Raw genomic sequence first — 13714 nt, forward strand, 5'->3', positions numbered from 1 at the left:
TAAGAATGGCAATATGTTCTCTCCATTGCATCTCTTGAAGTTTCTTCTCTATTCTTAAAAGTTGTAATTCCTTTTCTAGATGATGTTAAGAACGTTCTCTGCCATGGAAGGTTACCTTGTCTTCTGTTCACTCTGATGCTTAGGCCTCCCTTAACAATGATGCATGCTCTGCTGGGAGAAGGAAACTTAGGCTGTAAATTCAAGGATATTGGTCAGCAAGGATATGTTGGGGAGAAAAGCACTAGGGTGAGTGTTACTTATGGAAAGAAAACTGGATATTCTATAGCTATGAGAAACATCTGGCTGCTGACTGAAAGGCCATTTTTGTTTGGAAATTTCATTTTGTTTTGTTTTCATGAAACCTACTGAAATCTGCAGGAACAAGATTAGTTTCCAAGTTGAAACTGAGGGTGGCTGTACTCTTCATGTTACCCTCAATTTTCACATATTGGCAATAAATTCATTTACAAATTCTTGTACTTTTAAGATCAGTCTCTCATTTTGGATATGATGACTTGCCCCCAGTATGGATGAGGTGGTAGGTAGGTAGATGTTGTGGGAATTAGAATACAGTAATTTGCCTCAGACTTACATGTTTTCACTCTGATTGGCAGGAATACATGGTTTACAAGAAGCATACCTACATGAGGCTTGATGGTTCCTCCAAGATCTCAGAGAGGCGGGACATGGTTGCTGATTTTCAGAACAGGTAATGTTAAGGGGAATTACAGAAATTCGCGTTTGATTTACCTCTAATGCTTAAGATGATGAGTTTAAACGAAATGTCAGCATATTTCAGGTTGTTAAGCGGTTGTGTTCTGCCATTTTAAGAGGTAGCTTAATCTGTTTATAGTGGTTCAGATCTATATGTGCGGGAGAGAGAAAAATGAATACTCGATAATTCCTTTATTCAAAATATACCTTCTTACCAAATCAGCACCCTTTCCTTTGGTCAATAAAAGAAATGATTTCTGAGTGTAAACCAAGATCCTCCTTTATGTGGAAAATGTATATGTAGAAAGAAGTCCACAAGGCTATATTCTAAATGTTAACAATGGCTATCAATGGATATTGACTTATAGTTGATTATTAGTTTGTTTTGCTTACCTCTTTTGTGTAAATTTAAAGAAAAATACCTTCCTTTTTCCTGCTTTCCCTCTAGCATTGTAGTAATACATAATACAGTGCAGTATGACAAATTGCAGTGATGTGCAATCTATTCAGCTGGCAGCTCTCAGTTACAGTACTTTTCCCACCTGATAATGAGCCTATGAAATTTCAAGTACTGCCTGCTGGATGCTGATGGCTTACAGAGCCATAATTATCCTAAGTGCAGGTTCTCATGTAATAAGCAGAGTCTGGTTACTGCTCCCTAAAAGCGAAGCTCCACTAGCTACTAATAGGGCTGCTAAACTCCACCCTTATATTTTCTTCCCTAGACCTGGATAACTAAAGAATAGAGTAGATCTTAATGTGCTGCTGTAAATCACAACAGTTGTGCATTTCTGGGCTTTAATTGTTGTAGTCTATTAATACTTAACTTTTGAATTCTTGGCAAAAAAATTAGGCACATAACCATTTGTATTTAGGTTACTATTTTTAATTTCTTTCATTTCACTTTCAAAGCACAGTTTACTGGGGCGCCTGGGTGGCTCAGTCGGTTGAGCGGCCAACTTCAGCTCAGGTCATGATCTCGCGGCCCGTGAGTTCGAGCCCCACGTCAGGCTCTGTGCTGACAGCTCAGAGCCTGGAGCCTGTTTCAGATTCTGTGTCTCCCTCTCTCTGACCCTCCCCCGTTCATGCTCTGTCTCTCTCTGTCTCAAAAATAAATAAACGTTAAAAAAAAAAAATTAAAAAAAAAATAAAGCATGGTTTACTTGAAATGTAAAATAATTTTGGGGTGTCTGGGTGGCTCAGTCAGTTGGGAGTCTGACTTCAGCTTGGGTCATGATCTCACAGTTGGTGGGTTCGAGCCCTACATTGGGCCCTGTGCTGACAGCTCAGAGCCTGGAGCCTGCTTTGGTTTCTGTGTCTCCCTCTCTCTCTGCCCCTCCCCTGCTCATGCTCTGTCTCTCTCTCTCAAAAATAAAATAAACATTAAAAAAAGAAAATTTTTTTTTTAATGTAAAACAACTTAGCATAAAACAAATTCATAGTTCAGCATAGAGTGCCCTGTGATTGAAAATTTTGCTCCTTTATAATGAAGCACAGGTAAGACAAACCCTGTTTTGGTTTACAGTCTGTACTCAAGCCAGTAACTCCTAAGTTGAAATTATACATGTGAATTAAAGTGGCTGTTTGGCCGACAGTGGAGGGGAAGATCTGCTTTGGACCTATTTGAGTTTGTTACCTTGGAGCAACTGTGTGTGGCTGGCCTAACCTAGCTTCTTACCTAGCAGAAGCTATGGGCAGATTTTTAAATTGATTATTTGAGACATGTATATCCATAGTACAGCTGACTCTCAAATAACATGGGTTTTAACTCCATAGGTCCACTTATACATGGATTTTTTTGATAAATATGAAACACTACTGTGAATGTATTTTCTCTACCGTATGATTTTCTTTATTTATTTATTTATTTTTTTAAATTTTTTTTTTCAACGTTTATTTATTTTTGGGACAGAGAGAGACAGAGCATGAACGAGGGAGGGGCAGAGAGAGAGGGAGACACAGAATCGGAAACAGGCTCCAGGCTCCGAGCCATCAGCCCAGAGCCTGACTCAGGGCTCGAACTCACAGACCGCGAGATCGTGACCTGGCTGAAGTCGGACACTTAACCGACTGCGCCACCCAGGCGCCCCATCTACCGTATGATTTTCTTAATAACATTTTCTTTTCTCTAGCTTACTTTATTAAGTAAGATTACAATGTGTAATACACATAACATACAAAATGTGTATTAATCAACTGCTTATATTATCGGTAAGCTTCCAGTCCACAGTAGGCAATTCGTAGTTAATTTTGGGGGGAGTCAAAAGTTATACCCAGATTTTTTACTGTGCCAGGAGGTTGGTGCCCCTAAACCCCCTGCATTGTTCAAGGGTCAACCGTAGTGCCTCTCAACCCCATCATATTGTTAATCGTCCTGGCCTAGAAAAAATTTTTTGCCAGCTGATCTTCATCTTTTCTTGATTCTGAAATCAAATGAAACATATTTTACTTTGTTCTTGCCTACTCCAACGTAAAAGCTTCAACTCTAAGATATATCCCTCTAGTCTTTAATATGTATGTGGTTATATTCACATGTTTGATGACCATATTATAGATATGATTGTGTTCCCCTTAACATTATATCATAAACATCTTTATGTATCATTTAAAAAATCTTTGTAATAAATTTCAGTGACTAATATTTCATTACACTGGATATTTATACTGTATTTCTGTTGTTAAAATGTTGAGTGAGTATCTTTGTTTACAAAACTTTGTCATCATTTTAGTTTTCTTAATACAAATTCAAACAAGGGAAATTACTGACCGTAAGGGGATATGAACATTTAAGACTATGCTGATTGTTATATTGCCTTGGACAGAGTTCTGATTTAGAGTCCAACCAGAGCTGTAGTATGTTAACATGTAATGATTTGGTCTTCTGAGTTGTAGAGGTACAGCTCTTCTAGCGGACCCAGTGGACATGAGATCCCAGACACCGTATATTTTATAGTGACCTTCTAGTGAAAAAAAATCAGTAGATGTATCTAATTTATTACTTCTAAAATCTTTTATTGAACTTGTGGACAGTTGTTTTAGCACTCGCAGTATCGTGTGATAGTTTTGGAAACCTTAGCTCTAAAAGAAGGGTATTTTCACCATTAACTGTACTAGATGTGCTTAATAAATACATGACTTTCTTTGGGGAACGTTCCTTGAATTTCCAGACCCTACAACTGTGAGCCAGTAGGAAGCAGTGAGTTTTATTTAGGTTCAACATTTGAGTAACCATCATTTTAACACCTGCGTCTAATATTAGGCAAAATGAAACAAACAGACGAATGTGTCTTTCCCTGCCTACATTATGAGCTAGACAGATGACAGAGTTGGGATTGCAGCTAGAATATAATCTCCTGCTTCTTGTATATGGAGTCCGAACTGTGCCAATGCTATCAGAAGCTTATCAGACAGACCCCTTCAAATGGGAAAAAATTCTCAACTTGTAAATTTGAGTGGCTGAGGTAGCCCAATATAGAAAAAAAGGCAGGTGTTTTTGAAAATGAAGAAGTCTGCCTTGCCAAATATTTTCATTATTATTAATGAAAAGACATCAAAAGAAAAAAAAAAAAAAGTAGTTTCAGCTAGAGAGCCCTGTGGCTCAAAGGTCAACCAGAGTAAACAAGAACTCCTATAAAGAGCCATTTACATTCCCTTCATACAAGATTTATTTATGAGGGATCCTTCCAGGAAAGAGTCTGACTGAGACTAAAGACTGTTTGGCCAGGATGTCCTGACTGGGCAACATTCAGAACATGTGATCAGTGCATGATCCTAGAAGCCATTCACAAGGTCTTTGCTCTAGAGTGCCTTGGCCTTTGCTTCCCTTCCTCCTACCCCATGACATTTACCAAATAGACCCCCCCATTATCTGATCACTTGGGGTGACCCTTTGGAAAATGTGAGAAAAAGTGAGTGTAGCATCAAGTTTTCTTGGTGAGAGTGTTGTAGACTTCCAGTGTTGTCTTTCATTCTGGTTCTTTTTTCATTCAGCAAGTCTTCACTGCAGTCAGCCAGGCTATATACCCAGCACTGTTTGGGTATTCGGGTGCAGAGTAGCCTCAGTGGGTCATTAAATGAGAATAAGAGTGAGACCTGAGCATATCTTTGCTACATGATTTCATAGGGTCCTTCACAGACCACCCGAAAGCCTGGTCTCAATGGCATGTTCCAACAACGGAAACCCTGAGTTGAAATTCTTTTTCAGCCCCCTAGAGGGCACCCAAACCATCATGATGCTTCAGTGATTCTGTTTTCTTCTGTTTAGTCAAAGTCCCCAAAACGTTAATTCACATTATCAATACTAGATTTGTTAAGTTGAAAAGAACTTCTCAGCAGTTTGATTTAGGTGTTTTTGTTTATAAATGATCCAATACTGTTATCCAGAATGAACAATAATTTAACAACCCAAGGTTTCCATAATCCTTATTTTTCCATTACTGTGTGATAAAATGATATTGAATACAGCCAAAAAGTTACCATCTGCCTTATCATTAAAAGGCATCTTCTGTTTTCTTTTTTTGAGGTGTCTTTTCCGTATATAGTTAATATCCCAAAAAAAAGTGTCTTCTAGCATTATATTTCTAAGTTTTGCTGCTGACTTATTTTTACCTACATTTCCTTCACTGTTTTTCTATACATGGTCCTTGTTTATAAATCATTACCATATCTGGGGAATTACCTCTCTGGCTGTCCAGACTATGGAAATGACCCGTCTTTCTGTCTCTACCCTTTCTTTTTTCTTTTCTTTTTTTTTTTTTTTTAATGTTTGTTTATCTTTGAGAGAGAGAGAGCAAGCAGGGGAGGGACAGAGAGGAGAGAGAGAATCCCAATCAGGCTCCTTGCTGTCAACACAGAGCCCAACATGGTGCTTGAGCTCATGAGCTGTGAGATCATGACCCCCTGAGCCAAAATCAAAAGTCAGGACGCTTAACTAAGCCACCCAGTTACCCCTTTGCCTCTGCCCTTCCTTATATTGCAGTTCCCAATTGCTTTCTACCTCCCTCCCTGTCTCATCCCTCTTCCCCTGCTTGCTCCCCTTGCTCAGGGTCTGGACTTCTTTAGGAATAACCAAAAGAGTCCTAGCTGTTGGGTGCTTCTGTCAGCTCTCACAAGGGTGTTGGAGAGAACCTTCTGACCCCTGCTTCTGTATCCACCAAAGCAGGAGAGAGAAGTATGTGGAAGAGCAGTCCTCTCAGGGCCAGAGGTGGGAAGGACTTTTCTGTAGAGATTAGTACAGCCCTGGAAAGCTCTATCAGTTTTTATTTGCAGCCTCATGGTTATTTTCCTGTGGGCTGTAAGGTGTCAAGCTTCCATTTGTATCATCTCATATCTGTAAGAAAATATGTTTGCAAACTAGCATGTGCCTTTTAAGTTTTTGATTTGCCCTATATGTGTTAACTATAAAAGAGAACTTCTGGGGCACCTAGGTGCCTCAGTCAGTTAAGCATCCGACTTCAGCTCAGGTCATGATCTTGCAGGTTGTGGGTTCAGACTCCGTGTTGGGCTCTGTGCTGACAGCTCGGAGCCTAGAGCCTGCTTCAGATTCTGTGTCTCCCTCTGTCTCTGCCCCTCCCCCACGCTCACTTGCGCGCGCTCTCTCTCTCTCTCTCTCTCTCTGTTTCTCAAAAATAACATTAAAAAAATTTTTAAAGAGGACTTTTATAAATTAAATAAATAAAATTATGAAATAATTAACTTGATAACATAATTCAAGGATAAACTAGTAGAACATTAGTGAGAGTATAGAACTTTTGGAATCCTGCCATATAACAGGCCTGCAGACATACTTTATTATTATGCCTGCCTCTAGGAACCTTGTATTTACCTAAATACAAATAGTGGACAGATTTCTACTAGGACCAGCACAGCTTAGTGATTAACAAGGAGGCTTATTTCAAAATAGTTCCTTCACTGATACTCATGTTTACTGTTGATATGTCATCACTTAGTCACTTCACCTATATTCAGAGCATCCTCATTTTATAGTCCAGGAAACAGACCTTCAGCAGTTAAGTGACTTTACCAAGAAAGAAGAGCCCTTGAGAACATCCTGGTATCACTGTTTGCTTTTTTTTTTTTTTTTTTTTGAACCAACAGAATAAAAATTCATTTTATGTTGGAATTTAGTACCTCTATGCCATATCTGAAATTTGAGTCATCTGCTCTTCAGACTGAGCCAGCCAGGCACCCCTATATTACAGTATTTTTAATCTGTTCTGTTCCTTTATTTCTTTAATGCGGTCCGATCCACCAAACTGATTTCATGACCAGTAATAGGTGTGACCTGCGATTTGAATAACACTTGGTATAAATGAATTTCTAGTTGCACTCTTCATTTTAGTCATGAAGAAAAGGGATTAGCAGCTTGATTTGAAGGACTGGAAAGTTCGCTTACCAGTATAATGCCGTCCTTTTCCCTCAGAAATTTTCTAGAAAATAACTTCGTATGGCAGGAACACGAAAATGCAAGATAATCTTAAAATATATGCAAGAATTGGGTTCAAACTGAGCCCCTAATTGTATGTGCCTATAGAGATAAATCTTGTAGTCCAAGCCTGCTCACTGTGATCTGGCACAGTCCTTGGTCCTAGAAGGTATTCAGTAAATATTTGTTGCGTGAGTGACACTGGCACCTATTGGTTTATTTGTAATTCTGGGTTTCTTTAAAAGGATGAAGGAGGGGCACCTGGGTGGCTCAGTCGGTTAAGTGTCCGGCTTCGGCTCAGGTCATGATCTCATGGTCCGTGGGTTCGAGCCCCGCGTCGGACTCTGTGCTGACAGCTCAGAGCCTGGAGCCTGCTTCGGATTCTGTGCCTCCCTCTCTCTCTGACCCTCCCCCGTTCATGCTCTGTCTCTCTCTGTCTCAAAAGTAAACACTTTGAAAAATAAAATAAAAGAATGAAGGATGTAAAGAAAAACTGAGGCAACTACATCTGATGATTTCTGTGTAAGGGCTATGTTGCCATTCATTAAAAAGTGCTTTAATTCTAGTCTGTCTTCATAGATCGATCATAAATTCAGCTTAATACAGAGAAGGCATGACCTGGGTCTTAGTCCTGACCTCAGGTCATTTTTCTGGGACTGACTTTATTCATCTGAAAGTGAGTGCTTTGGGAATTAAAATCATTAGTTCCCAAATTACTGGAAGTCATGATTCTCTGGGGAAGCACCAGGGAATGTTGATTTATTTGTCCCCTCTGTACGAACTAGGAATGGTTTGACTTGTTTAAAACACGACTATTACATGACTACTTCCATGATAACTTGTATGTCTGTTGTATTTGTTACATCTTTATAAGTATATTGCCTATCATTATTAGTGGGCAGCAGAAGTATATCTGCAGATTGGAAGATGACAACCTAGGTTTGATTTTTATGTTAGAGCACCTTGATACAATGTGTCAAGAAATGTGGGTCAGGCATCAGGCGTAGGTAACCCTTTCTAGCCCTAGATACTGGTCTGTATTCAGAAATCCCTGTCTTTTGTCACATGCCATTTTTCTTTTTCAGTTTTCCTTTTTAACCTGTCTTCTTCCCTTTTCTGCAGGAATGACATCTTTGTGTTCCTGCTGAGCACTCGAGCTGGAGGACTGGGTATCAATCTCACTGCTGCAGATACAGTAAGTAACGAGAGCACAATATATCAGACAGCAGGTTGTCTACTATAAATATGTTGTTCACTTGGTGTTATTCTTTGCTTTGTGTCACACTTTTTCTTTGCCTCATTATGTTAAAAGACAGTTGCATTTTGCCTAGAACTAGGACATTTTAGCTTTCCTTCTGGACTTTTCTCTCCATTCTCTTAAATTTCTTACACATTCATTCAACAAATATTTAGTGAATGCCAACTATGTGTCCAATACTGTCCTAAACACTTAGAGTATATCAGTGAATAAAGAGTAAAAAAAAAAAAAAAAAGTCTGTCAATCCAGCCAAATTGTTTTAGAAACTATAGCAGCAAATCAGAAATGATTGTTTTGTTACTCTTATGCATTGATTCCACCATGGGAAAAACTCATACTTTTGTATCCCAAACTTTAAAAGAGGGTTGGAAAGCAATGAAATTGGTAATTTAAAAAATAAAGACATTGTATCAAATTATCTATCCTTTCATATCCAGTCTCTTTGGAAGAATACTTCAGTGACTGAAAAGGAAAAAAGCATTGGGGCGCCTGGGTAGCTCAGTTGGTTGAGCATCCGACTTTGGCTCAGGTCATGATCTCACCGTTTTGAGTTTGAGCCCCACGTCGGGCTCTGTGCTGACAGCTCAGAGCCTGGAGCCTGCTTCAAATTTTGTGTCTCCCTCTCTCTCTGCTCCTCCCCCAACTTGTGCTCTGATTCTCTCTCAAAAATAGATAAAATGTAAATAAATAAATAAAAAGGAAAAGAGCATTCATTTTGAATCTCAGAATTATTCCCAGGATTCAAATATATATATATCTACATATATTTTTTTTAATTTTCACTTATTTATTTTTTGAGAATGAGAGAGTACAAGTATGGGGGAGGGCCAGAAAGAGAGGAGAGAGATCTTCTATCAGCGCAGAGCCTGACGTGGGGCTTGATCTTACGAACTATGAGATCGTGACCTAAGCCAAAATCAGGAGTCAGACACTTAACTGACTGAGCCATCCAGGCACCCCCAAACATATTTTAAAACACTTTCAGTAACCCTGAGACATAAAAATGCATAAATGGGAAATTGTTTTGTAGAAGGCATGACTATAAAAATGTCATTTTATGTGGCTGTGATGCCTCTCTGTGAAATACAGAGCATGAAAATTCCCAGGAATAGAAGGAAGATGCAAATCCTAGAGAGTCCTGGGGAAATGAGGTGTGTGGGGGAAGAGGCTTGAATAGACTCATAAGTAGTAGAACTAGAAGCAGAGCCTGTGTTTCCTAGTCTCCATTCCTAGGCTCTGTCTGCTTTCTCCTTATTAACTATTATACCGTAAAACTTCCTGGCCTCAAGAATGAAAGACAGATTCTGTAACAACACTAAGTAGAATATCAACCATAGGATTCAACTGTACCATCCTTGGCATGTAAACCTTAGCCATTTTACCAAGTTTGGACAAGGCTCCAGGACCAGAGGACCACTGAAAGCCTCGTAGGGTAGATGCTGTATCTAATATGCACATCATCAGCCTCAGTTTTCCTAAAGGAAGGCTGTCGATGGTGGTAGGTGTGTTCTTATGGGTTCTCTGAGGTGGTGGCTCACGTGTGTCATATCAGATAGCAGAAATTTGGCTTTCTCTTTACTCCTTGGTTTTCTGCTCTACCTTGTAAGCATTCCATACAGCCCCAGGTTAGTCATACTTCAATGTAAATGCAGGAGTCACCACTTTCTCCTAGTGGATCTTTTGGACTCCAGTCTCAGCCCTTAGCCCCATATTTATTCTCTTGGTTTATTTATACCCTTCTTGATTAGTCATGCCACTCCCTTTGCCTAGAACTCTTGAGGGAATCTCCATCATCTACACGATAAAGGATAAACTCCTTTACGTGGCTTACAAGGCCCTTCATTTTGTGGCTTTTATCTTCCTTTCCAGTCTAATTGCTACATTACTTCCACCTTCCAAAATTTATGTTCCAGAAATAATGATTGACTTGTTTCCTAAACATACCATACTGTATCACACTGCTGCATGAACTGTTTCCTCAGCGCCTCATCTTCCACCTGGTAAACTTCTGTTTGTTCTTCAAAACCCCTTTCATGATCAGGGGTTGTTTTATATGCACTGGTAAAGCTTCTCTGATAAGGTGATACTTGAACTGAGATCTGAAGAAAGTAAGGAAGCAAGCCAAGCATATATCTGGCAGAAAGAAGAGCATTCCAGGCAGAAGAGATAAGTGCAAAGCCCTGAGGTGAGAATGTGTTTGGCATGATTAGGCAATAGCAAGCGGCCCTTTGTAGATGGGACAGACAAATAAGAAGGAGAGGTTGTGAGATGGGTGTTGTGGAGCAGATCCTGTAAGGCACGGTGGGCTGTAGTAAGAATTTTGAGATGGGAGGCCACTGGGAGAATTTGAACAGAGGGGTAACAGGATTTGGCTTGGGTTTTAAATGTGTCCCCCCAACTTTGGGGGAGTGAGGTAGGAAGAGCTATAGGGAGAAAGGTAGAAGCAGGAAATTCAATTAGGAGTTAGACACAAGATGATGATGACTTGGACAAGGATTAAAGCAGTAGAGATGGGGAAAAATAATAGGAATCTGCATGTATTTTGAAGGCACAGCCATTGGGGTTGGCTCTTACACTGGATGTGGGATGTATAGGAGGTGTCATGGAAAACTCCAGGGGGTTTGACCTAGGCAACTGGAACGATGAAGACACCAATTACTTATTAAGGGAAAGGTGAGAAGGAACAGGTTTGAGTGGGGAAATTAAGAGTTTGGTTTGGGGTATATTCAGGTCAAGATTCTTAACAGACATTAAGGGGCAAAGGCACCCAGGCAGCAGGGTCTGGAGTTCAATAGAAAGATTGAGGCTAAAGATGTAGTTTTTAAATCATCAGATCCTAGATGATATTTAAGGTCATGACGTTGGATGAGGTCACCTGGGAAGTCTAGTATAAGTTCATGTGATTAAAATGCATTTCCCTTCTCAGCCTGCCGATCTGAGGTTTGGTCTATGGTTTTTAAGGAATAGTTCTTCTAGTTCTTTATTTGCATGGTCAGAAAAAACAAAGCAGATTTGAGCGGGGAGATCTGCATTATGCTTCCTGTATTTACACTTTACCCTGTGGAGGTAAGGAGCTCCTGCCGGCCTCAAAGAACCAAAGTAGGCCTAACCCATAGCTAGAGGAGCAGAAGTAGGAATTCTCTTTTCATCCTAGCAGCTAGAGAAAAGCTCTGTATATTGAGTTCCCACTTCCAAAATAATTTACATTTAAATTTGAGGGGAGGGCTTGGGGACTCCCTTGTAAACTAGAACCTCCTGTAATACTTCTCAGTAAAATGAGACAAGATTGAAATGAATTTCTAGTTATGCTTTGGGAGCAGTCAAGGTGTGTGTGTGTGTGTGTGTGTGTGTGTGTGTGTGTGTGTGTGTGTGATTAGACGAACAATAGGTTAACTGCTTGCCTGGCATTCTTCCTTTGTCCTGAGATTTATTTAGCTTTGGAAGATCCCCAGAACCATTTATGGACAAGGAAGAGGTTAGTCAGCCTAAAATGTCAGGAAAAACTTAATGTCTTATGATTGAGAATGCATATATAAACATGTTTTTGTAAACAGTGGGACTCTGGCCCACTCTGTTAGTAAAAACATGATTTTAGCATGTGATTAATGGCCCCTTAACTGTCTATGTTCTTCGTGTATTCTTTCTGAAGTAGGTGTATCTTTACATTTGACTTTCTTTAGTGAGGAGTTGTTATAAACTGTACTATTTGTTTTGTTCCTGTGTAAGACCTGTTTTAAAGGCTCACATGTAGAGAGAGAAGGGGGAGCTTTTCTCCCTTGGTAGCAGTGTGAGAATTCCTGTATGTCCCATGGGACAAGATGGGACTTCTTTCAGCCCTCCCATTCTCTTGGGTCAGAGTTTCACCCTCCGAGTGTTGGTCCAACTTTTTCCAGTTGTTTCTCTCAGATTTTTCCTGTTTTCTGTTTCACTCCATCATCCCCTGAAACTCCCTGTCATTGACCTATAAAGCCAGGTGCCTCCACCCTCTCTCAGCTCTGACCTTGCCCCTCCCCCATACCTGTCCAGCTTGGAGTGTACAACTTCGTGAAGGTGCTGTCTAGTAATGTATTTCCCCTTAGTCATTGCTGGGTCATGCTTTGTGGCCATGCATAGACTTGCTTTAATTTTCCCTGGCTAAGTTAGTTCTTATCCTTTAATTGTTGTTTGTTTTTCTCTGGAATGTCTCACTGAGCTCCATAAACCTAATTACCAAATATAGGTGTCATCTTTTTCCCACTCTGGGGGGTATTGTCTCCCCCCCAGCACCCCTCCCTATCACCCCTAGTTCATGTCATGGTTGATTCAGTGTTCATTTTAGTGTCAGGTTAGACAATAACCATATTATTGGCTTTGTTTTTAGTTCTCTCATTCTTGTTCTAACCTTAGAGCTTATACATACTTCATACTCTTTTTTTCCTGGGTATTTTTCTTAACAGAATCTTAACTTTATTCTTGTCCTCCCAAATTCCCCACCTCTTGTAACCTATTTAAATGATAATTAGCCACTAAATGTGTAGGGGTTGTTTTGAAGTTAAATTTCAGACCTGTCTCCCATGCTTTAATGTTTTTACTGTTTATGAGTTAAAAAAAAAAAACACAAGTTGAATCAGGTTTGGTTGCCACTGAGACTTCTAGGAAAAAATGTAAATGTGTAAGAAAGCACCTATAAAATGATTCATAAGATTGAATTTCCCATTGTGAATTGATGCTGTACCATTGCCTCAGGCTTAGGTAACTAACTAAAAGTATTATCTTTTGGATGTGACATCAGCTGTCCTTTTCCACATATGTAGATATTTTAGGTATGTTGGGCAAGTAGTGTTTCCCCCGAGTCCACTTGGAGTCCTCCTTTTCATTTAACTCTGTCTTCTCTTCCTTATTCTCTCTGAAAGTTTAAAGTAGATTTTCTAGAATTTTGCATATCCTATTGAATCTCTAAAATATCCTGTGATCAGGTTTGCTATGCTCCTTCCTTTACAAATGGCAAGCATTGTGCACTTTGAAATCCTAGGTCTGTGGACACTTTGGATTAACAGTAAGTTTTCACACTGATTTTTTTTTTCTTTGGCACACGGTTTGTAGTTTCTCCCCAAGGATTCTTAATGCTAAAAATTACGGGATTATACCTTATGTAAAACCCAGACAAAAGGAGCAGCATAAGAAAGAGCCACAGGAGGTTTTATTATTATAAGCGAGAGCTTTGAAAATGCCAGTGCCTTTTGTCTATCTTCACTCAAAGTCTTAATTCTGCAGAGAATGGCAGAATTGCCTCGTATTTTAAATAAGAGAACAAATAAATTCATTTGGAGTGAATCACT

At 39.6% G+C, this 13714-nt stretch overlaps 1 protein-coding gene across 7 annotated transcripts in view; it reads left to right on the plus strand.

The window, feature by feature from the left end:
- INO80 (INO80 complex ATPase subunit) overlaps positions 1 to 13714 on the plus strand; it is a 139256-nt gene that overhangs the window by 111558 nt on the left and 13984 nt on the right. For all 7 annotated transcript variants that reach the window (XM_043555624.1, XM_043555625.1, XM_043555627.1 and 4 more), the window contains 2 exons: positions 615 to 709; positions 8261 to 8333. In XM_043555624.1, the coding sequence (XP_043411559.1) occupies positions 615 to 709; positions 8261 to 8333 (168 nt within the window). The remainder of the gene's footprint in view (positions 1 to 614; positions 710 to 8260; positions 8334 to 13714) is intronic.

The sequence above is a fragment of the Prionailurus bengalensis genome, chromosome B3, assembly GCF_016509475.1.
Source record: "Prionailurus bengalensis isolate Pbe53 chromosome B3, Fcat_Pben_1.1_paternal_pri, whole genome shotgun sequence".
Lineage (NCBI taxonomy): Eukaryota > Metazoa > Chordata > Mammalia > Carnivora > Felidae > Prionailurus > Prionailurus bengalensis.